The 24,719-nt window shown below is 39.2% G+C and overlaps 1 protein-coding gene across 2 annotated transcripts in view; it reads right to left on the bottom strand.

Moving 5' to 3' along the window:
• Positions 1 to 1,079: 1,079 nt before the first annotated feature.
• FNBP4 (formin binding protein 4) overlaps positions 1,080 to 24,719 on the bottom strand; it is a 45,904-nt gene continuing 22,264 nt past the window's right edge. For both annotated transcript variants that reach the window (XM_038563270.1, XM_038563271.1), the window contains exons 11-17: positions 23,129 to 23,262; positions 21,933 to 22,120; positions 15,946 to 16,256; positions 15,674 to 15,818; positions 13,740 to 14,083; positions 4,366 to 4,523; positions 1,080 to 2,145 (exon numbers count right to left, since the gene is read on the bottom strand). In XM_038563270.1, the coding sequence (XP_038419198.1) occupies positions 2,055 to 2,145; positions 4,366 to 4,523; positions 13,740 to 14,083; positions 15,674 to 15,818; positions 15,946 to 16,256; positions 21,933 to 22,120; positions 23,129 to 23,262 (1,371 nt within the window). In that variant the 3' untranslated portion in view covers positions 1,080 to 2,054. The remainder of the gene's footprint in view (positions 2,146 to 4,365; positions 4,524 to 13,739; positions 14,084 to 15,673; positions 15,819 to 15,945; positions 16,257 to 21,932; positions 22,121 to 23,128; positions 23,263 to 24,719) is intronic.

Below are 24,719 nucleotides of genomic sequence, written 5' to 3'. Positions count from 1 at the left end.
TTAAAACTAGGTAATTGTTAGGGGTTGCTCAAAGGGAGTGGGTTCCCCTCTCCTTTTTAAGCCAGAGAGTCAGGATCTTGTCTCACCTAGTCAAAGAATGAACCCAGGAAGTTCCTGTCTTACTAGAGGGAAAAACCTTGACAAAGGCAAGGCCTCCAGTATCCTCTAGGTAGGTCCTCTTTAGCATATGTGATTTCTTCTGAAAACCTCCCTTTTCCCCTACCCCCAACTCCCAAGTATATTATCAGCCACCCCTCACAACCGCAGCAGCTTTCTGCCCATGTGTCCTGTCCCCATGCTTTAATAAAACCACCATTTTGTACCAAAGACGTCTCAAGAATTCATTCTTGGTCATTGGCTCTTGACCTCACCCCACCAAACCTCAACATTCCTAAACTACATCATTTTGACCTTATATATCACCACCCCATAGCTAGATTTAAAAACTTACAGGAAAACGGAATCCACACATCTTGACCATCAAATTGTCAGATTTTAGAATGCTCCATTCTGGGGTCACCTGGGTGACTCAGTCAGTTGAGCATCTGTCTTCGGCTCAGGTCATGATCTCAGGGTCCTGTGATCTAGCCCTGCATTGGGCTCTCTGCTCAAAGGAGAGCCTGCATCTCCCTCTGTGCCTCTGGACCCCTATGTGCCCTCTTAACTCATGCTCTTTCAAATAATGCCTATTTTCTCACCTTGCCACCCCCCCGCCCTCACCTCCACTGATTCAAGATCCTGTTTTCCTGAGAGTGATCCTTCAGTATTTACACCTGCCTTATGCTGTATTTGATAAGAAAAAACAATTAAGATTGGACTTAAGGGGCAGGCTGGATGGCTCAGCAGCTTAGTACCTGCCTTTGGCCCAGGGTGCAATCCTGGAGTCCCGGGATCAAGTCCCACGTCGGGCTCCCTGCATATAACCTGTTTTTCCCTCTGTCTGTGTCTCTGCCTCTCTCTCTCTGTAACTCTCACAAATAAATAAATAAAATCTTAAAAAAAGAAAAAAAGATTGGACTTAAAATCTTGATTACACAACAATGAAATAACAGGCTTAGAAGAGCAAAAAGGATAACAAATCAGAAGTATAAAAAAAGCTTTATTAGAGCATATGTACAAATTTACAAGGTCAGAAACTGGAGAAATACAAAGAGCTTTAAAACACAATTTGCCTTTTCTTCAGTTTAAAGTGACTTTTACCTGATTGTGATACAATAGAAAGTACAGAACAGTAAACTGCTTTTTAAATACTGGAATTTTATGGAGAGTACATTCACATAAAAGGGAGGTGAATTTTGGAACAAAGACAATGGAGACACAATACATATAGTGGCTCTTATAACATTTACTGCCACATACATGAGGGGAAATCCTCAAAATTAAAGATCTGAACGCCTGCTGCTGCCTGTAATGAAATCTGAATACATCACTAGTATGTGAAATGACTGAGCTACCAGTTCTAGAATTTGTGAGAAAGAGTTCTCTAAAGAGTGTGGCCATCTGTCAGCACAAAGTAAACACCTCCATATACCTCAGCACTTCAGGGGTGGCAGGCTAGAAGAGGTCAGAGATTCTGAAAATCCCAGTTCAGCAAAATAGAATACAGAGAGCTGCCTTCTTAATTGCACTTGTTCTGGAGTAGAAGTGAATGAGAGAGAGCTGCACTAGGAACTAAAGGAGCCTCTATGAAACAGGAAAATCCTTCACGTATTGTCAGTGAGTCCTCTGCTGAGGTATCACACTCCTGAATCACATGTTTCAGATCGATGAGGTTAATGTACCTGATACGCTGAGTTTGCCAGTGTGAGAATAAAGGCGGCTATGTCAAAGCATTTGGTCAACCTCACCCTTCAGCAAAATAGAAAAATTACATTTCACAAATGTGAAAGCTCTATACATGTATGCTTTTGCCCAGGAAATTCATATGCTCTCCCTCATAACATTTATAGTTTATTGACAACAGTAAAACTCGTGAAGACTCTTAACTGAATGCAAAAAAAAAAAAAAAAAAACACAAAAAAATCGTAATAAAAAAAAACCCTTTCCCCCAAAAACTATGTGTTTGGAGCCATTTTCCTCCTCTTCAGCCTTGCACGCCAATCCTCAGGAAGTGCTTCAAAATTAGCATTCCTCTCTGCCATCCCACTGTGAAGACAACACCAATATATTCTTCATCAAATTTCTTAATTCTGATGGGTCAAAGACACACACAGCCTCTCTACAATTTTATGGATACTTAAGTGCATTGTTTATCTTTATCTACCTCCAGTAACCATTAAAGTCACACTGAAGGATTACAACAATTCTTGTGAAAGTTTTTCTTGGCCCCAAAGAGTTTCAATTCTTTAGGAAAGATATATTTTAACCCTCAACTTACCATCAGGAACCTCTGGATTTTTGAAATTCTCCTTTGAACACTTCTAAATACTTGTAAGGACTGATACCTCAAGGCTTATTCAATCATTTTCAAAACAGATTAAATTCAGATTTTTAAAGATTTTTTTATTTATTTAATTGAGAGTCCTCGCTTTGGCAGCACATATATTTATTTAATTGAGAGAAAAAAAGGGGGGAAGGAGAGAGCTGGAACAGTGGGAAGGGCAGAGGAGAAGCGGACTCCACACTGAGCAGGGAGCCCTATATGGGAATTGATCCAGGGACTCCAAGATCATGACCTGAGCTGAAGGCAGATGCTTAACTGAATGAGTCATCCAGGTGCCCTAAACTCTGATTCTATCCTACAATAACCAGAATGGGTGGATTGGACCCTTTTATAAATCTAAAATAATCTAATTATAGGATCTTTGTGATTCCCCACCTATCATCTTGAAATAGGCTATTTCATCATTATAGGAATTAATCATTACTCAATTCCCAGCAATACTTAAAAAAAAAACCTAAAATAATAGGAAAACAATAATGGAATCACCTACAAGGATGAGGCAACAGTGTAATAAAATGTCACTAATAGCATTCCTCAGTTTCCTTATTGTGTTACCCAAAATAGTACAAAATAGTATACAACCTTTCATGGAAGTAAAGAAGCCTGGAGGCCTCTTCATAGTACCCTCCCACCCCAATATTATTACTATTTTTAAGTAAACTCTATGTCCAACAAGGGGTGTGAACTCACGACCCTAAGATCAAGAGTTGCATGGTCTAGGGACGCCTGGGTGGCTCAGTGGTTGAGCGTTTGCCTTCAGCTCAGGGCATGATCCTGATCAAGCCCCACATTAGGCTCCCTGCAGGGAGCCCGCTTCTCCCTCTGCCTATGTCTCTGCCTCTCTCATGAATAGATAAATAAAATCTTAAAAAGAAAAAAAAAAAAAAAAAGAACATCAGTTATTTTGTAACAGGAACCAAGACTATCTCATTTCCCTAAAATAACACGTGACAGGAATCTTTCAGGTTTTATGATGCTGTAGGCTACAATTCATTTCAGAGTTCATAAGTAGACAAATGCTGAAAGCAGGTGTGTAATAACTGTGGAGAAATAGATACTTTAGGAACAAAAAAATTCCTTATAATAACCATTCCAATTGGTTCATATATCTAAAAATAAAAATGTTCTGAATTATGAAACACAAGATGATGATCCTCTTCCAAATGTTTTAAGTACTGCATTTATTGATGTTACAAGTATAAGAATCAGAAGTAATGATAAGCTAGAACCTATCAGAAGAATGGGAAATATGGCAGCATTATTTGTATGTTCCAAGTCATGCATGACAATCAAACAATTAGTTGCCTTCAAAGAATGTTTCTCAAAAAAAAAAAAAAAAAAAAAAAAAAAAAAAGAATGTTTCTCAGTTTAGCCTATATACCTTCAAAACCAGGAAAAATATCTGAGTTAGCTATGTTTAAATTCCTTGCAAAGTCTCGATAGTGAAGTTGTTCTCCCCTTCCTTTTTAAAGTCTTTTTTAAAAATAAGCTCTGCACCCAATGTGGTGCTTGAACTGACAACCCCAAGATCAAGAGTTCCATTCTCCACTGACTAAGTCAGCCAGGTGCCCCCATCTTTTATTTTTGTAAATCTGTAAAATATTTTTTAAAAAAATTTATAGGAGGGCCTGTTGGATCTACATGATAAAAGGGACATCTGTTTTTCCTGGTATGCTCAGAGTTAAAGACAGTCCTATTCTTAAAAGGAACAATCAGTAGGATAAAGTGTTAAAGCTCTGATGTTTCTAATTTTGAAAAGGGGTTAACCGTAATTTTTACAGGGAAAAAAAATTACTGTGAATTATAAATTTTTAGGAAAGTTCGTACCAAAATATCAAAAAAAAAAAATTAAGGACTGTGATTCAAAGAATATGACTGCTACTCTAAAACCTCCCACTCCTCTGTGGCCTCTCTTCTTTTACCTGACCAGCTGCTGCTGTTTCCATTCTTCAATTCGCTTCTGTGCAGTTGATTCCCGGTCCTCTTCACTGGAACTAGAGTTCTCTTCTTCATCTAACTCACGCTGGATACTCTGCCACTTCTTTACCAGAGATGGCATTTTGGTTTTACTCTTCTTTGCCTAGGGCAAAGGTTAAAGATCAGAAAGAAGAGAATACATAAAATACAAACATAAAATAAGAGCCATACAAGATCAAGATCTCTTCTTAGATCTAAGGAATAAGTGGACCTTAAAATCAAAGGACAGAAACACAGAAAATGAATGCCACTATAAGTTCTTGCCAAAAATTTCTACCAACTATAAATGTAATGCTTGGTTAAAAATCTACAAACTAAAAAAAAATTTTTTTAATTAAAAAAAATAAATAAAAAATAAAAAAAATAAAAAATAAAAATAAAAAAAATAAATTAAAAAATAAATTAAAAAATAAAAATCTACAAACTATTAAAAAAATCTAAAGACTTTAAGTGTATTTTTATTAAATGAGATCAGAAAAATTTCCTTTAGCCTCATTATTCTACAGAATTCAAAACTGTTGCCCTGGTCTCAGAATTAGTGTTTCCTTTGGCAAAATTTAAATAGATGCCAGGTTCACATCAAGTGAAAAACAGAGCTGAGAAATAAATGGCCAGCTTTTCTGGAAAAAGCAACATAGTCAATGATAGCAGATATAAAATATAGCACAGAGTTACATCAAATATTAATATGATTAGTTCTAAGATATTTTATTTTTCTTCTTTTGGCTCATCTTCATTTTCTTTTTCTCTCTTTCATTCATTTATAGGAGACAGAGAGAGACAGAAAGACAGAGAGAGATAGGGAGAGGGAACACAAGCAGGGAGGAGAGGGAGAAGCAGGTTCCCCTTGGGCAAGCAGGGGAGCCCAATGTGGGGCTTGATCCCAGGAACCCAAGATCATGACCTGAACTGAAAGCAGACGCTTGACCAACTGAGCTACTCAGGTGTCCTGCATCTTCATTTTCTAACTGTCTATAATATGTACTTTCTTTTTTTTAAATGTTATCATTTATTTATTCATGAGAGACACACACAGAGAGAGAGAGAGAGAAAGAGAAAGAGAGAAAGAAAGAAAAACAGGCAAAAAAAGAAAAAAGAAAAACAGGCAGAGGGAGAACCAAGCTCAATGCAGGGAGTCTGACGTGGGACCTGATCCCGGGTCTCCAGGATCACATCCTGAGCTACAGGCGGCGCTAAACCGCTGTGCCAACAGGGCTGCCCTAATATGTACTTTCATAGCAAAAGCAAAACAACAAAAAATACTTGTGATACTTATAAAAGTAGAACTGTATATACACCCAACATGGTTTGCTCTAGCACTACCTTCAGGCTCCTGATCAATGGCATTCTAGCATAGAGACCTTCCCTGACCCTCTCTGAAACAGCACCACCTCCCAAAGACCAACTTTCTGTCCTCTAACACTGCTTACTTTTTCTCACTGCATTTTGAAGCACCCCACTCGCCCTTCTCCAATCCTCAAGAACAGAATCTCCAAAAAACAGATTTGTTTGATTCACTACTGAATCCCAAGGTTCTAAGGAGAACATCTGATAAATTGTTTGCACTAAAAATATACTCGACCTGAAACTAATGTAACATTGTGTCCCAATTATACTTCAATCAAAAAATAAAACCCAAACCCGTTGAATCTGTGATCAGTTATGTGAAATTCAAGAACTATTGTATTAGACATTGAAAAAAATCAATTTTTATCCCTGTATTTTGAAGACCAGTAGAGCTGTGTGCTTGAAGGCCTGACCAAGTCACACTATAAACATGACAGGCAGGCAGCTGAGTGGTACAAGTGTGATTAACTGCTGCTCTGCATACTGGATAGGGCATGGGGGCCCAACCTATTCTTCCTGCCTATACTTGAGAGAGATTTCTTAAGTCCCCCCAAATCTGAGAAAATAAGGATATTTTCAGTCTGTCTTCTATTACTTGGCTCCCTATTCAATACTCTATTTTTTTTTTTATTTTATTCATTTATTCATGAGAGACAGAGAGAGAGAGGCAGAGACGCAGGCAGAGGGAGAAGCAGGCTCCATGCAGGGAGCCTAATGTGGAACTTGATCCCAGGTCTCCAGGGCCACAGCCTGGGCCAAAAGGAGGCACTAAACCGCTGGGCCACCCGGGCATCCCTGGATACTCTATTTTGATTATAATTCACAGTTCTTAATTTTCTGGGGAAATGAGTGCCTATATGCTGTGCTTACACCTTTAGCTCCACACACCTTCCCACATTCCAGTCAGTCATTTCACCTGTGGCACAACCTCAACACACTGGATACACACCCTTCCAATAAACTCCAAGACAGCCCATTCTGGCTTAGCATGGAACCAACTGAGTAAAAAGAAACATGAACTTATAATGGTCACATGTGCACACAGGGCAAGTTGAGGTATAACTCACTGAACACTGGTAAACAGGCTCAAAAACCAAAGCTCTGAGTAAAGTCAGTGTGGTTTCATTTGGACTTCTATAGAGTTTTGTGGGGAAAAAATTTTTTTATCACACTTAATTCCCATTGGTCATAGGAAAATTAGTTATGTTTTAGAAGTTATTTATTGCCAATCACATTCAAACCCATAGAGAGTTGCGCTGCCTGTTTAAGCACATTTTCATAGGGAAACTTTGCAGTCAGATGAATTAATCTAGATTGAATAGTTAGGACTTGGTTTCTAGTTTCTTTTTTTTTTTTTTTTTTTTTTTAAGATTTTATTTATTCATGAGAGACACACACAGAGAGAGAGGCAGAGACACAGGCAGAGGGAGGAAGCAGGCTCCATGCAGGGAGCCTGACTTGGGACTTGATCCTGGGTCTCCAGGATCAGGCCCTGGGCTGAAGGCAGGGCTAAACCACTGAGCCACCCGGGCTGCCTGTTTTCTAGTTTATTTTCTAGTAAGCTGCACATAAAACTCTTCAGCAAAGAAGACTGAAAACATATATTTCAAGTATTTTTGGACATTTGAGACATTAAGCATATTTTCCTTTTTTTTAAAGTAGGCTCTATGCCCAGCATGAAGCCCAAGATGAGGCTTGAACTCACAACCCTGAGATCAAGAGTAGGACGCCTAAACTAAAACTAAGCCAGCCAAGCACTATTTTATATTCCTTTAAAATGGCCTGTATTCAACAGAGATAGGCCATTACTTATTTTAATAAAGTATGTAAAAATGATATATTAACAAGTTACAATTCTGGATTTTCCAAACTATTATTTATAAGACCATAAAAGCATGATTGGCTAAGAAATTACTTACTCCATGAAAAGAGGAAGCAATTATCTCTGGAAGGTTGGAAGCAGAGTGTCAAGAGTGTCAAGAAGGCTTCACAAAAAAATGATTCCTGCGAATTAGTTGTTCTAACATTTAATTGTGGGCAGCCTGGGCGGCTCAGAGCCACCTTCAGCCCAGGGCCTGATCCTAGAGACCCGGGATGGAGTCCCACATCCGGGCTCCCTGCATGGAGCTTAGCTTCTCCCTCTGCCGGTCTCTGCCTCTCTGTGTCTCTCATGAATAAATAAATAAAATCTTAAAAAAAAATCTATAACATTTAATTGTGTAAAGAACAAACAGTCGTGGAACTGATGGACAAAGTAAAGACATGGAAGTGATAAACAGTATTTTGGTTCAGGAGAACTATATATGCTTTGGTATAGGGCTTGACAGTCTAGTCGTTGTCTTAATTCTTATTATTGAGTTCTATAATATTCACTTCGTTTCCAGATAATTTCTGAAACTATGGTACCAACTTGGACAAGTGGTTTAATCTGGAAACATTGTCTATTTTGTGTGAATGCAATAACCCATTCAAAAAGGTTCCTTGAACCAAGGTAAGGCAAATGAATTTGCCTTGTTGACCACTAGGGCAAAAGATTACAGTTGAAGCAGACAATAAATAAAGTACCAACACAGAGGATAAAAGCTGATAAAGTTTCTTTGGGTGATCAGGACATTCAAAAGTACCCATGATTGTGATGTGACAGCAGAAAGATGGCAGACTATGAAGCTTCAGGCCCTGCTTCTTCACCGAAACACCACTATAAACAAATACAAACTAAGATGGCTTTAGGAGACGAACTGAGAATCTACAGCAACCAAGAGAATATTCAAACAAGAAGCCTCACTTCGGATGCCTGGCTGGCTCAGTAGGTAGAGCATGTGACTCTTGATCTTGGGGTTGTTAAGTTCAAGTCCCACACTGGATGTAGAGATTATGTAAAAATAAAATCTTAAAAAAAGAAGAAAAGCAGCAGCAGCCATACTCAAAACAATACAAAATTGTGTGGCATGTTTGCTTGCCCTTGCACCACCCTCTCCCACGTCGTTGGGGAAAAACAGCCAATTCTCAGTTATCTCCTTCAGGAGGGAAGAAAAAAAGAGTAAAATGTTCTAGCCTGTCTGTGGCTGCCTGAGGGACTGGTTTCTGTATACTGCTTAACCTGGAGCTCAAGCAGGAATGGCAGCATGTTTTGCACCTCTGGTTGGAAGCCATGAAAGGCAGTGGCAGACACTGTAGCATGTGAAAACCACAGGGAAACTACAGTCATGTGGATACTTAGGAGTGAGAGATTATGGGCAGAGGAATACTATACAGCATGTAAAGCTCCTAGGAAAAATGCAGGTGTGAGACTATTAGAAAAATTAAAATTAAATGTATAGAAGGGGATGGCAAAAAAAGAACAAGCACAAACCCAGCGAATACAAATGCCCAGAAAAGGCCCAAAAAGATCTTAGGCCTTCATGCTGGGTGAATTAATGAAGGTCTTTCTACAAATAGAGCCCCGGTACAGAGACTGGAAGAATTGTTTTCTCAAATGCCTAATTTTCGTTTCCTTTTTAAAAGATTGTGTGCATGAGCATACGCGCACACACACACACACACACACAAGGGGAGTTGCAGGCAGAGGGAGCCCAATGCGGGGCTTGATCTCAGAACTACGGGATCATGACCTGAGCTGAAGGCAGATGTTGAACTGACTGAGCCACCCAGGCACCCCTCAAATGCCTAATTTTCAATAAAGAAAAAAAAAATCACAAATCACACAAAGAAACTGGGAATGAAAAATGAAATGACAAAAAAAAATTCATCTCTAGAATACCACCATAAACACATGCTTAAGACTTACTGGACAAAGCTTTAAAGCAGTCGTCTTAAATGTGTTCAATCAAGGAGATGAGGAAAACACTGGCAAAGAATTAGTGGAAATCAGGAAACAGAAGACACAGGAACAAAATGAGATTATCAACAAAGATAAAAAAAAAAGATAGATATATATATATATATAAAAAAGCCAAACCAGTTAGCAATTCTGAAGCTGAAAAATTCATAAGCTCAACAGAAGACTCTGATAGGCAGAAAAAAGGATCGATAAAATTTATGGTATGTCATTTGAAATTAGAGTCTGTAAGAACAAAAAAGAAAAAGAATGAAACAAAGAGAACAGAGTCTAAGTGACTTAAAATACACCATTAAGTAGATCAATTTATATATTTGGGGAATCCCAGGAGGATGGAAAGGAAAGAGGAGAGCTTATTTTAAGAATAGCCTTGGGACTTCTGGGTGGCTCAGTCCCTTAAGCATCCAATTGGCATTGACTCAGGTCTTGATCTTAGGGTCATGAGTTCAAGCCCCACATTGGGCTCTATGCTGGAGATGAAGACTATTAAAAAAAAGAAAAAAAGGAATTATAACCAAAAACTTCTCAAATTTAAGGAAGACATGGATAGACATATGCGAGAGGCCTAACAAACTCCACATAGGATAAATCTCTAAAGACTACACTGTGACATAACCTGTCAAAAGCCAAAAGCCAAGGAGAATCTTCAAAGCAGGAAAAAAAAAAAAAAAAAAAGGTGACTCATCATGTACAAGGGATCCTCAATAAGATTATCAGAGGATTTCTGGCAGAAATGGTGCAGACCAAAAACAGGAGGCTGTATTTAAAGTTGGGTCAGGGATCCCTGGGTGGCGCAGTGGTTTAGCGCCTGCCTTTGGCCCAGGGCGCTATCCTGGAGACCCAGGATCGAATCCCACGTCGGGCTCCCGGTGCATGGAGCCTGCTTCTCCCTCTGCCTGTGTCTCTGCCTCTCTCTCTCTCTCTCTGTGACTATCATAAATAAATAAAAATTTTAAAAAAATGTACTCAATATCTATTTAAAAAATAAATAAAATAAAGTTGGGTCAAAGAGAAAAAGAGGTCAACTGAGAATTGTATACCAGCAACACTTTCCTTCAAAATTGAGGAAGACAAGCACTGGGTGTTATGCTATATGTTGGCAAACTGAACTCCAAAATAAAGACATTAAGACATGCCCACATAAACAAAAACTCAGTGAGGTCATTACTGCTTGACTTGCCCTACAAGAAATGCTTAACGCTTTTCTTGTAGCGTTAAAATGCTTAAGAAATTCTTAATTAAGAAATGCTTAACAAATTGAAATGAAAAAATGCCAGTTAAAAAAAAGAAAAAAAGAAAAAAATGCCAGTTAGTAGCTTGTCATTCAAAAATATATAAAGTTCTCTGATAAAGGTAAATATAGGGACATATATAAAAACCAGTATGAGGGATCCCTGGGTGGCGCAGCGGTTTGGCGCCTGCCTTTGGCCTAGGGCGCGATCCTGGAGACCCGGGATCGATTCCCACGTCGGGCTCCCGGTGCATGGAGCCTGCTTCTCTCTGCCTGTGTCTCTGCCTCTCTTTCTCTCTCTGTGACTATCATAAATAAATAAAAATTAAAAAAAAAAGAAAAAAAAAAAAAAAAACCAGTATGATTATGATTTTGGTTTGTTAACTCTTTTTATTCTTCTACAAAATTCAAAAAACAAAAACAAAAATATTAATTATAAATCTATATTAATGGGTATATAATATATGGGTATACAGTATATAAAGATGTAATTTATAACACCAATAATGGAATGAGGGGCAGCTATATAACAGTTCTGTTTGCAATGGAGTGTTATCAGTTTAAAATAGAGTAGTTTACCTTTAGCACCTTATATATAATATCCATATAACCATAAAGAAAATAAACATAGAATATATGCAAATGGAAATAAGGGAATCAAACGTGTCACTGAAAAAATTAAACACCAAAGAAGGCAGTAAGGGAAAAAAATGACAAAAAGCTTTATAAGATATACAGAAAACAAATAAAATGGTAACAGTAAGTCTTCCTCTATCAGTGATTATTAATAAACTAGTAATTTACTGATATAAATGAAAGATCCCATAAGACCCTTGGGTGGGGTCTTGGGTGGTTCAGTGGTTGAGCATCTGCCTTTGGCTCACGGCATGATCCCGGGGTCCTGGGATCGAGTTCCCAGGGACTCTGGGAGCCTGTTCCTCCCTCTGCCTACGTCTCTGCCTCTCTCTGGGTCTCTCATGAATTAATAAAATCTTAAAAAAAAGAAAAAAGGGAAGGGAAGGGAAAGGAAGTCAAGTCTCTAATTAAAGTCATATACTGCCAGGATGATTTTAAAAACACAGAATCGTGGGGTGCCTAGGTGGTTCAGTTGGTTGAGCATCCAATTCTTTTTTTTTTTTTAAAGATTTTATTTATTCATGATAATCACAGAGAGAGAGAGAGAGAGAGAGAGAGAGAGGCAGCCACACAGGCAGAGGGAGAAGCAGGCTCCATGCAGGGAGCCCGACATGGGATTCGATCCCAGGTCTCCAGGATCGTGCCCTGGGCCAAAGGCAGGCGCCAAACCGCTGCGCCACCCAGGGATCCCGAGCATCCAATTCTTGATTTTGGCTCAGGTCATGATCTCAGGGTCATGAGAGCAAGTCCCACATCAGGCTCTGTGCTTGGCACAGAATCTACTTGGGATTCTCTCTCTTCTCCCTCTGTCCCTCTCCACTCATACTCTCTCTCAAATAAATGAATATTATAAAATTAAAAAATTAATAAAATCTTTAAAAAAATAAAATCTTTTATAAATAAGTAAAATAAATCTTTTTTAAAAAATAAATAAATAAAATCTTAAAAAGGGGTGGGGGGATCCCTGGGTGGCTCAGTGGTTGAGCACCTGCCTTAGGCCCAGGGCGTGATCCTGGAGTTCCGGGATCAAGTCCCACATCAGGCTCCTTGCATGGAGCCTGCTTGTCCCTCTGCCTGTGTCCCTGCCCCATCCCCCTCTCTGTGTCTCTCATGAATAAATAAAATCTGTAAAAAATAAATAAATAAATAAATAAATAAAAAATAAAGACAAAATCCCAGAATCCAAGTAGCGATGTTTATAAGAAATTAATTTTCTAAGGACATATACAGGTTTAAAGTGAAAGGTCAGAATAATGTTCCATGCAAATTGTAACCAAGAGAAAGCAAGGATAACAACATTGAGACAAGAGAGACTAAATCAAAAAGTGTTACAAGACATAATGGAAAAAAAAATAATGAAGAATGTTATGTAATGCTAAAAGTGTAAATTTAAGTAAATTAAAACATCTCTTACAATAGTATCCGACAAAAAAAAGAATAAAATACCTGAGAATAAACTCAGTAAAGAAAATAAAGACTCCTACACTGAAAACTACAAAAAAAAAAAAAAAAAAAAAATCAAAGACTTAAATGGAAAGAAACTGCATTCACAGATTAAACAACACAATATTAAAATGGCAACACAACCGAACATATCTACAGATTAATACAGTCTCTATCAACGTCCACTGGCTTTTTTTTTTTTTTTTAAGTTTATTTATTTATTCATGAGAGAGAGGGACAGACAGACAGGCAGGCAGATACACAGGCAGAGGGAGAAGCAGGCTTCCCGCGGGGAACCCGACATAGGACTCGATCCCACTACTCCAGCATCACACCCTCAGCCAAAGGCAGGCACCAAATCGCTGAGCCATCCAGGCATCCCTCCACTGGCTTTTTATGCAGTAATGGAAAAGCTGAACTTTAGTATATGTGCTACTGACGAGAGCACAAAAAGCTTTAAATTCATATGAAATTACACGGTAACTTGGACAGTCAATATTGAAAAAGATATATACGAAGTTGGAGAACTCATAATTCTAAATGCTACTGAATTATATACTTTAAAATGGTGAATTTTACATGAATATTACTTCAATAATAAAAAATTTTTTAAATAGGAACTTAAGGGACACCTGGGTGGCTCAGCAGTTTAGTGCCTGCCTTTGGCCCAGGGCATAATCCTGGAGTCCTGGGATCGAGTCCCACATCGGGCTCCCCACATGGAGCCTGCTTCTTCCTCTGCTGTTTGTCTCTGCCTCTCTCTGTGTCTCTCGTGAATGAATGAATGAATGAATGAATGGGAACTTAAGACAAATTTACTATACCTTATCTTTCTTTCCTTTCTTTGTCTTCTCTGGTGGTGGCATTTTGGGAGCTGGTGGTGGTGGTGGTGGTGGAGGAGGAGGAGGAGGAGGTGGTGGTTCAATAATGGCAGTGGTAGGCACAGCACCTCGGGCCTGGACTGGCTGCAATGTGGGAGCAGTCACTGCCATTGGGACAGAACATTCAGCATAGCTCATAATTGCAGGAGCTGATGCCAGTCCTAGGTAATTTGACTGCAGGCTCATTCCTCTGGCTTGATGACCCATTCCTGTTGCCGGATGGCTAACTGATATTGCCTGGTGTCCAATCCCTGCAGACTGGTGTCCAATCCCTGCTGCCTGGTGACCTAACACAGAAAACACAAAATGAAACTGTAAGGACATTGTGACAAAGCAAAAACAAGGAAAAGATGAAAGAGAGAAATGAGGGTTAGATTACCTACAAAATGACATCAAAATGATACCTTTTCCTCAAAAAAAAACTTAACCACAGTGGGAGGCCTAAATGGCTAAGCTGGTTAAGTGTCTATCTTTGGCTCAGGGCACGATCCCAGGGTCCTGGGATGGAGCCCTGCATTGGGCTCCCTGCTCAGCAGGGAGTCTGCTTCTCCCCCTCTCCCTCCTTTGCCCCTCTTCCCCTGCTCATGCTCTCTCTCTCTCAAATAAATAAAATCTTAAAAAAATAGCCATGGGGCACCTGGGTGGCTCAGTCAGTTGACTGATTCTTGGTTTCCACTCATGTCATGATCTCCAGATAGCAGAGATTGAGCTCTGCTATGGGGCTCTGTGCTCAGTGGGGAATGTTCCTAAGGATTTCTCTCCCTCAGCCCCTCCCCAGCACTCTGTGCACATGCCCGAATTCTTTCTCAACTAAGTAAGTAAATTAAAAAATATATATATATAGCCACATTTTCTGGTGACAAAATATTTTTGATACTTTAGGAATAAGGTACATTTTTTGGTTGTCTTTTTTCTTTTAAATAAACTCAACCCCTGACATGGGCTTAAACTCGTGATCCCAAGATCAAGAGTTGCATGGTCTACCAACTAAACCACTAAGGTGCCCCAGCATTAAAGTACTGAAACATCAAAATTACTCAAGTCATGTAATCGCACAGAAAACAATATGGGGGATGCCTGGCTGGCTCAGCGGTTGAGTGTCTGCCGTCGGCCCAGGGTGTGATCCTGGAGTCACGGGATCGAGTCCCACGTCAGGCTCCCTGCATAGAGCCTGTTTCTCTCTCTGCCTATGTCTCTGCCTCTCCCTCTGTTGTCTCTCGTGAATGAATAAAAATCTTAAAAAAAAAAAAAAAAAAAAAAGATTTATTCATTCACGAGAGATACAGAGAGAGAGAGGCAGAGACACAGGCAGAGACAGAGGCAGGCTCCATGCAGGGAACCCGATGTGGGACTCGATCACAGGACTCCGGGATCATGCCCTGGGCCAAAGGCAGACTCTCAACCCCACCCAGGCATCTCGTGCCCCACGAGTTTTTAAAATGAAAAGCTCTTGGGGCACCTGGGTGGCTCAGTTGGTTAAGTTTCTGACTCTTTTTTTTTTTTTTTAATTTTTATTTATTTATGATAGTCTCACAGAGAGAGAGAGAGGCAGAGACACAGGCAGAGGGAGAAGCAGGCTCCATGCACCGGGAGCCCGACGTGGGACTCAATCCCGGGTCTCCAGGATCGCGCCCTGGGCCAAAGGCAGGCACCAAACCGCTGCACCACCCAGGGATCCCAAGTTTCTGACTCTTGATCTCAAAGTTGTGAGTTCAAACCTGACACTGGGCTCCACACTAGGGGTGGTACCTACTTAAGGAAAACAAAACAATGAAATGAAGAGCCTTTACATGACACCTATATGCCTTTGATGACATCTAAAATTCTGAAACAAAGATAATAGATTATGGAAAACATACTTTAATCACAGTGCTTACCTGTAGCTATAGCTGTTTGGCTGTAGAGTACCGGAGAACTACCAATGGTAGCTGATCTCTGAACTACTGCAGTACTAATTTCTGTAGCTTTTCTTTTTACCGCTTTAGTGGAAGGAGAACTAGAGATGGTAGAATCGACTGAACTCTGAAACAAAGAGAATCTAGTTAGTGGCTAAAAGGCCTGATTAAACATTTTCTTCTAAAATAAAATATGGTGTCAATCATGCCCCAGTCTCCCAAAACTCTTCAAAAGGCCAAATGGTATTTCTCACCTGGCTAGTTACAACTGTGGTCTGTGTTGAAGGTTTCAATGGAGTATCCTCCTCTGTTCCTGGGGCAGGAGGCTCCTCACTTCCCTCATCCTCCATCTCTACCTCCTGGATCTCACCATCTTCTACAGGAGGAGGGGGAGGAGGGGGGGGAGGAGGGGATTCTGGGGGGGGAGGTGGGGGCGGTGGCATTTCCAAAGGTAATGGAGGTTGAAGCACAGGCACATTTGACTGAAGGAGGGTCCAGAATGGAGTAAGTGGCATGAGTGATGAAGAAGAAACTTGCCCAGAAAAGGACTCTTTACAAAGAGAACCTATGAAAACAAACATAAGTCAGGGAAAAGGCAATATAAAAAACTCTGTGCCTTACATTCACAGCAATGTTCAAGTGACTAGTGATACAAAATCAGACCCACAGGCCATCTATTCTACATTAAGGTCACTGAAATATTAAGTAATTCAATTCAAAAATGACTACCATGGAAAGATGAATTTATGAACTTCACAGTTAGCACTTGCCCCAGCTATATTATGTACTAGTCTTTTGGTCCAGATCTATGAATAAATAAATGAAGCACACCACATCAATTCAATGAGAAATTTGGTCATCTGAACCTAAGTTTTTTATTTCAAACATTCAGTTTCAACACACACAAGTAGAAGGCAACACTCTGGGTCTTTTTTATTTCAAGAGAGAAGAGGGGAATGAATAATGTATGTTTGCAATACTGATCCCATGTTATTTTTTTTAGTGAGCCAGATAACTGATTGGGAATGACCCAGATAAGTACCCATTCAAAACACCAGTTTTGAATTCTACCTACTTTAATTAATTTGGATTACAAATTTTTAAAAATCCACTTACAAGGTGCTCTTGTCAACTCTATCATTCCTTTGCACCTTTGTATGAATTATATTTGCTAAATCATAGCAACACAAATCAGGAAGGGTAATTTTTTTATTTCTGTAATGAGAAAAGGGAAATTTAGAGCAACAAATCTTCAAGGTAAGTAACTAAGGCACACGCAAAAGAGGTGTTTGAAGATACAGAGAATCTGAAATTGCTGCTAGAGTCTAAGTTAAAAAATTATAGCTCAAAAGCTGCAGGACCAGCTTTCTTCAAATTCTGCAAAAGCCAGTTCATCATTGTCCTTTCTCTCTCCTGGGAAGAGCTTTAAGGGTTAGAGAAAATAGGAGGATATACTTACTTGTAGCCTTCCCCATCCCTCTTTATCGTCAATAGGGAAGTTTCACAATATATGGGACTATTAGATATATATCCCAGGAATGCTGAAGGGAATTTTCTCCCTAAAATCATAGAATTTAGGAGTAGAAGAGATATGAGAAATCATCTAGTTCAACTCTCTCACTTCAAAGGTAATGAAACCCAGGAGGGAAATGACTTGCCCAACATCATATAGCTCTCAGTGGCCAGGTCTGACTCCTAGTCTAGTGATATTTTACCAGGAAGTCCTCATAAAATCCCAGGGGTCTAAAAGCTTTAGCAATCACAGTTGAATCAATCTCACTTCTCATGGAATAGAGTTCCAAATGAATCAACTGTTAAATTTCATGGTCAAAAGTAGTGGGTTAAATAAAGGCTCTATAACAAAAGGCTCCACAATAAAGATTGAATCCTTTACCACCTTAGTTGCCTCAAAAAGCACCACACTGATTCTCAATAAGGTAAAACCAAAGCCACCATAAACCATTTGGCTTTTAGGATAGTTTTAGTTTCTTTGAAACAGATAAATAATACATTATGTAAAAGACTTCAAGATGATGATTCACAAGGTTACTGGAATTATTTTGAGAAGTTGCTTACTCAGTAAAAGAAAAGAGCACTGAAAAGAAAGTACCAGAAAACAGGAATGTAGTTTTCCAGCTAAAAAGACTTCAAATGCCTCATTAAACTTTTATATTTGGTCATATCTAATATGAATTTGCACACTAACTTTTAGACAAATAAAGTCTAGGTATGACCAGGCAGTCTATTACATATAATAGAACATCAAGATTACATAAATAATAAATAACGAGAAGATAATAAATAACGAGGATTAATAACAAACTTCCTTCCTACTAAACTTTCAACAGCATTTGGTAGGTAATAAAGTTGAATTTTACGTATTCTCATCTGGAAAGATAATGCAATGGATATAGTCAGGATAGTAATTTGTTGCTATGCAAAGCAACTCAAGGAAATACAGATTTCAAGGTTAATAATGTGGTTTACAACCTCCAGCAAAGATAATGAGAATTAAACTTTGTGTAAATAGGAGATAAACTAGACTTGACAAATTTGGCAGCAAATAGGAAGCATTTTTGGTTAATATTTGAGTCCCATACTAAGTTTGCTGAAAACACAAAAGCTGTGTCTTAATAATTATCTTCTTTATCTTAAACGTAAAGAACTTAAGAAATCTCCATCTGAATATCCACAGATGTCCTATTACATGATGCTTCTCTTGGTTTCTCAATATAACCTATTTGGTATATTTTGCCATTTAAGAGAACACTTAAGCCTGAAGTCCAAGGAGAGATTAAAAGTAAACACAGCTTGGGCAGCCTGGGTGGCTTAGAGGTTTAGTACCACCTTCGGCCCAGGGACCCGGGATCGAGTCCCATGTCGGGCTCCCTGCATGGAGCCTGCTTCTCCCTCTGCCTGTGTCTCTGCCCTTCTCTCTCTCTCTCTCTCTCTCTCTCTCTCTCTCTGTGTCTCTCATAAATAAGTAAAATCTTAAAAAGTAAACAGCTTTTATTTTTTATGCTAATAAATTTGAAAACTACAGACTTAGAATAGTGTGGGGACATATTTTTGAGCTCTTCAAGAACCTACTTTTTCTATGCATCTTTGTTTCTATTTGTAGGCAGGCTTCCTTTATTGGTTTCCAATATTTCTCCAGAGAAAATTTTTGCTTAGTATTTTGAACCAAGAGGCCAGTTTAGCAATTTAAGGGATTATACAAAAAATAATTCCACAGACTTTTGAAAAGAAGCGAAGTTTAACCTAAGTGACAAAATCTAACAAGAGAGATGTATTAGATATCTTCAAATCTCACTTGTCTTTAGAGACAGGACATTAATGAACAAGTTATTAAAAATGAACGGAACTTGGAAGCTTCCTAGTTCCCCATAACATAGTAACTTTTCTTCTTTAAAATATGGTTTTAGGGATCCCTGGGTGGCGCAGCGGTTTGGCGCCTGCCTTTGGCCCAGGGCGCAATCCTGGAGGCCCGGGATCGAATCCCACATCGGGCTCCCGGTGCATGTCTCCCTCTGCCTGTGTCTCTGCCTCTCTCTCTCTCTCTCTCTGTGACTGTCATAAATAAATAAATAAAAAAAAAATTAAAAAAAAAAATATGGTTTTAACCATTGCTGGGATGACAAACAGATCATATTTTAAAAACTTTACAGGCTTAAAATAGCCATCAGAAATGCTCTTAAATCCCAAAGACCTTAGTACGAGATTTGGGTTTTATTTAAATCAAGTTTATCAAATTTTAGTGTCTCTCATTAAAGAGTCTTAAGAAAAAAAAAAATAAAGAGTCTTAAGAATATAAGCAAATGTATCAGTGGCTTTTTCCTACAGCACAATTAGTTTTGTTTTAATCAGTTATGTCTCCAAGTCTTCCCTTTACCAGACAGTACCCAACTGTGTTTGTTATTAATAAAAACAAAAAACTTGGCTCTAAGGTGTTCACAGAACATGTAAGAGTTGGTAATTCTAGACTATTCAGCTCAGTAACATACAAGGGACATGAAGCAGTGGTCAGGAGTAAAATCGACCACCCAGCACTACCATCAAGCCTCTCTTCAATTTACTAACTACTCTAAAGCAAACAAATCATAAAACCAACTTATTAGACGCATTTATCACTACTACCAAAAGAATGAGGAAAATAATAAAGGAAATCTCTTTGTGAAAATGTTGAAATACCCTAGAACTTTAGAAAATATATTTCTGAAATATGAAGTAGAATGAAATCACCCTTTTGCTATGTGCAAAATCACTGCAGCCAATGTAGGTTTTTATTTACTCATCTGGTAATTACCCCTAGGCTATTAAGAAATTAAGATAAGAAATTAACAAAATCATTTGGTAACCTATCAATTTCATTTGGCACATTACCAACTTCTTGATTGTATTCAGTTGGGTCCCTGATCCCAAAGTATTATTTTTGATAAATAGAAGACAAAAGAATTCAGCTCTTCACACATTACCAACAAATTCCATGTCTTTATCTTCAAAGGTTTATTACTTTAAAAGCCAAACCACAGACTCTTGCTTTATCTGCTATCATTTTTAACAAACAGCCACTAGTTTTTTAGATCAGAAAGGTTGCTAATCATAGTCTTTACTATGCTTCACTCTTCACTTATTTCTGTCATTCCAAGAATGATAGATTGGGGGTGGGGGAAGCGCATCTTCTTCACTAATGGGGAAATCAAGCCACTTCTCTTTAGAAGATCTCTCAGATTCTCAAAATAACTGAGGAGCTATGAAAGCTTTTCATATGTATGTAATGAAACTAAAGACTATGAGAACTTTAAATGGGTTGAGAGCCATCCTGATTGTTTTATACTGGATTACTGTTGGCAATTTGCACCCATTTCTCTGAAATAATGGTCAGTTTCATACCATTTCTTCAGAACATTTTGATTTGTAGCAAACCATGTCTTATTAAGACTAGTGGAGTGATGAGAAAATGCTCTGCATCACTTGCCATCAGGGAAATACAAATCAAAACTACAATGAGATACCACCTCACACCAGTGAGAATGGGGAAAATTAACAAGGCAGGAAACAACAAATGTTGGAGAGGATGCGGAGAAAAGGGAACCCTCTTACACTGTTGGTGGGAATGTGAACTGGTGCAGCCACTCTGGAAAACTGTGTGGAGGTTCCTCAAAGAGTTAAAAATAGACCTGCCCTACGACCCAGCAATTGCACTGTTGGGGATTTACCCCAAAGATACAAATGCAATGAAACGCCGGGACACCTGCACCCCGATGTTTCTAGCAGCAATGGCCACGATAGCCAAACTGTGGAAGGAGCCTCGGTGTCCAACGAAAGATGAATGGATAAAGAAGATGTGGTTTATGTATACAATGGAATATTACTCAGCTATTAGAAATGACAAATACCCACCATTTGCTTCAACGTGGATGGAACTGGAGGGTATTATGCTGAGTGAAGTAAGTCAGTCAGAGAAGGACAAACATTATATGTTCTCATTCTTTTGGGGAATATAAATAATAGTGAAAGGGAAAAGAAGGGAAGGGGGAAGAAATGTGTGGGAAATATCAGAAAGGGAGACAGAACGTAAAGACTGCTAACTCTGGGAAACGAACTAGGGGTGGTAGAAGGGGAGGAGGGCGGGGGGTGGGAGTGAATGGGTGACAGGCACTGGGTGTTATTCTGTATGTTAGTAAATTGAACACCAATAAAAAAAAAAAAAAAAAGACTAGTGGAGTGAAAAATGAGGTTGAAATATCAACAGTTTTCTGTAGACAGGCAGAATAAATCTCCCATTATCATTCCACATAAATACTGACAATTCAGTTACTAATTCCTTAATATTAACTACCATTTATTAGTGGATACACAGCCTTGTCTGTGGAATGAGACTGGTTATAGGACAATCGTTTTGTTAAGATCTAACTGGCTTTATTAAATGATTCAGGAATTGGAAAGCATCCCACCTAGCAAGTAGATGGGAGCATGCATGGGACACTCTTAAAATCAAAATATACTGGCTCATCATTTCAGGTTTTACCAAAGTCTGATATTAATAGTGTGATTTCCAAGCAGTCACTGTCTTAGTTTTCTTCCCTATTAACTCTTACAATTTTATGGCCACTATTTTTTAACCAGAAATGTTATTATGATTTGAATTATTTTCTCCTTTTATGGTATCAACTAATACAAGTCTTTTTTTCCCTTCAAAATTATTTCTCTCCAATTAATACAGGGTAAATTGTCCCACCTGTGGAATTCTCAGAGGATTCTGCAGAATTTGAATCAGTGCCAGTTTTGTCTTTCAAGGTCTGTTTAGGAAGAGTCTCGTCTCTACTTTCTTGTGCTTGGCTTTCTTCCTCCTCCTCCTCACCATCTGGAAACTCCCACTGAGACTCGCCCGACTGTTCGTTTACATAGAAATATCGTCTATGATCCCTAAATTACAAGAAAGAAAACACATGTTTTAAGACCCATTCTCCTACAAAGACACTTCCATTTGGTCCTGTCCCAGGACAGCAGTCTGCTCTCACAGGGACGAACCTCTTCTTAATGGACTGCTATTCACAAAGGCAACAAAGAGCTTTGACAATTGAGGATGAAGAACCAAGGATAATTCAAAGCTATTTGCACTGCCAGCAGCTCTGTGAATACAGCCCTGAGCCCTCTCATTCCAACAGATGACTTAGAAAACACCTCTCACACTTTTTTCTTTCTTTTTCTTTCTTTCTTTTTTTTTTTTTTTTGCCAATGCTTAACAGGGTTTCAAGTTTCATTAACGAAGGGACTCAATCTCCTAGAACACTAATTTCCCTTCCAAAGAAGAGAACAACGAAGTTTGCGAAAGGTGACTCTTCCCCTCTTGGACCGTGGAATTCACATTTCATACTCTTGATATCAAACACAGTGAAAGCTAAAGAGAGGGAGAGGATCTGGGAGCTGAAAAATAAAAGAGCAAAGATTTCAAATAACGAAAAAAAAAATCAAGAAAAGCCAAATATAAAAAGAAATGTTTTCATCTGACCTGCTGGCAGAAGATAGTAATCTTGTTCTTCATTCACATCTTCAGGCACGAAGCTTTCCTTAACTTCACCGAGGTTAATCAGGAGTAGTTGCTTCCAGAGGTCCTGTAAAGCGCACAGAGCTCTCGCATGCGCTTAACCCCCAAGCCCGCCCTACTCCGTGCAACAACACTCTGGAGAGTAAAAACCAGCTTTGTCCATCTTGGGAAAAAATCCGTTACATGGAACACTTTAAACATTGCTTTTTGTTTCTCCATGGCTGGCCCAGACTCTGTAAGTGCTTGCGGTGCTTTGCCTGCCTGGCACCGCTAACTGCAGCTGCTCTCAGTCTCCAGACAGGCTGTCATGTCGTCAGGTGGTGGTGATCACAAATCATGTCTGAGATGTCAAAGGTGAAAGGTGAAAAGGGGAGAAGAGTGCGTACCTGTCCCAGTGGCAGGACCAGCCTTTAGGAGTGGCGTTTATTTCATACTGTTTTAGTTGTTCTGCTGCATCCTGAAGTTTTCGTTTAAGGTAGTTTCCATTAAGAGCCCCTTCCCTCCAGTCCGCAATCCGAGTCTAGAATCAACAAATGGAGAAGTTAAAGGCTTATTGTCAGGAAGCAGAAGTAAAAGGGACATGTTTTCTGGTCCATGACCATATTGCTGGATTCTCACAAGGACAAGAGACCAAAAAAAGAAGAAAGCTGCTCTTCATTTCATAAAAAATCTTGTTTGCTCTGTAGAGTCCTAAAAAAGGTGACTGGACTATAGTACATTTTTATACTGCCAACTCTCCAGTATCTAAAAATGAGTAGCAGTTTTGTTTATCCCTTGGTCTATATTAATTCCTTAGCAATTTTACCTTTGTTTGGTAGATAGTTCAGCCAGTTCAGTAATGTGATTCATAAAAAACAAAGATTCAAAAAAAACCCCCAAAACCCAAAGGTTCAGTCCTTAAGGAAGTCAGCTTCCTATGGGAACTGTTCCTTACTGAATCCTATCCTGCCACGTTATGAACTATGCAAACTACAAATAGGACTCAGAACTTTTCTCCTTAAAAAGATTTATAACCCTATAGCACTTATAAAGTCTTTCAACATTACATGGCCTCATCTGATCACTATCAATAGAATTTTGTTAGAAAACAGGTCCATATTAAAATACATCCCATTCTCTGTTGGTGGAGCATGTGACTCTTGATCTCAGGGTCTTGAATTTTTTTTTTCAGGGTCTTGAATTTGAGCCCCACAATGGGCATAAAGCTTACATTAAAACAGAAAACAAAACAAAACAAAAACACACTTTTTTAAAGATTTTATGAGACAGCCCACACGCATGCACAAGCAAGAGACAGGGATAAGACCTGATATGCTGAGCACAAAGCCCGACATGAGGCTCAATCTTGCCACCCTGAGATCAGGATCTGAACTGAAATCAAGCGTTAGATGCTTAACCAACTGAGCCAACCCCCAATTTTTTTAAAAAAAGACTTTTATTTACTTGAGCAAGGGAATACAAGAGAGAGTTAATGTGAGAGAGCATGCAAGCACATGAACAGGGCGGAAGGCAACAGAAGAGGGAAAAGCAGACTCGTTAAGCAGGGAGCCTAATGCAGGGCTCAATCCCAGGAGCCTGGGATCATGACCAGAGCCAAAGGCAGATACTTTTTTAAAAAAGATTTATTTATTTATTTATTTATTTATTGGGGGGGGGGGGGGGCTGAGACACAGGCAGAGGAAGCAGGCTCCATGCAGGAACCCTGACGCGGAACTCGATCCCAGGTCCCCAGCTAAACTTCTGCGCCACCCGGGATGCCCCAAAGGCAGATACTTATTCAACTAAACCCAGGTGCCCCTCAAAAAAATTTTTAACAACAAAAAAATGTCTATTTTTAAAAACATTTATTCATGAGAGACACATACAGAGAGAGGTGGAGACATGGCAGGAAAGGAGCAGGCTCCATGCAGGGAGCCCGATGTGGGATTTTATCCTGGGATCTCAGGATCACGCCCTGGGCTGAAGGCAGACGCTCGA

This window comes from Canis lupus, chromosome 18, assembly GCF_011100685.1.
Source record: "Canis lupus familiaris isolate Mischka breed German Shepherd chromosome 18, alternate assembly UU_Cfam_GSD_1.0, whole genome shotgun sequence".
NCBI lineage: Eukaryota > Metazoa > Chordata > Mammalia > Carnivora > Canidae > Canis > Canis lupus.
Note: the sequence above shows the minus strand (reverse complement) of the source record. Positions and strands in the feature narration are given on the sequence as shown.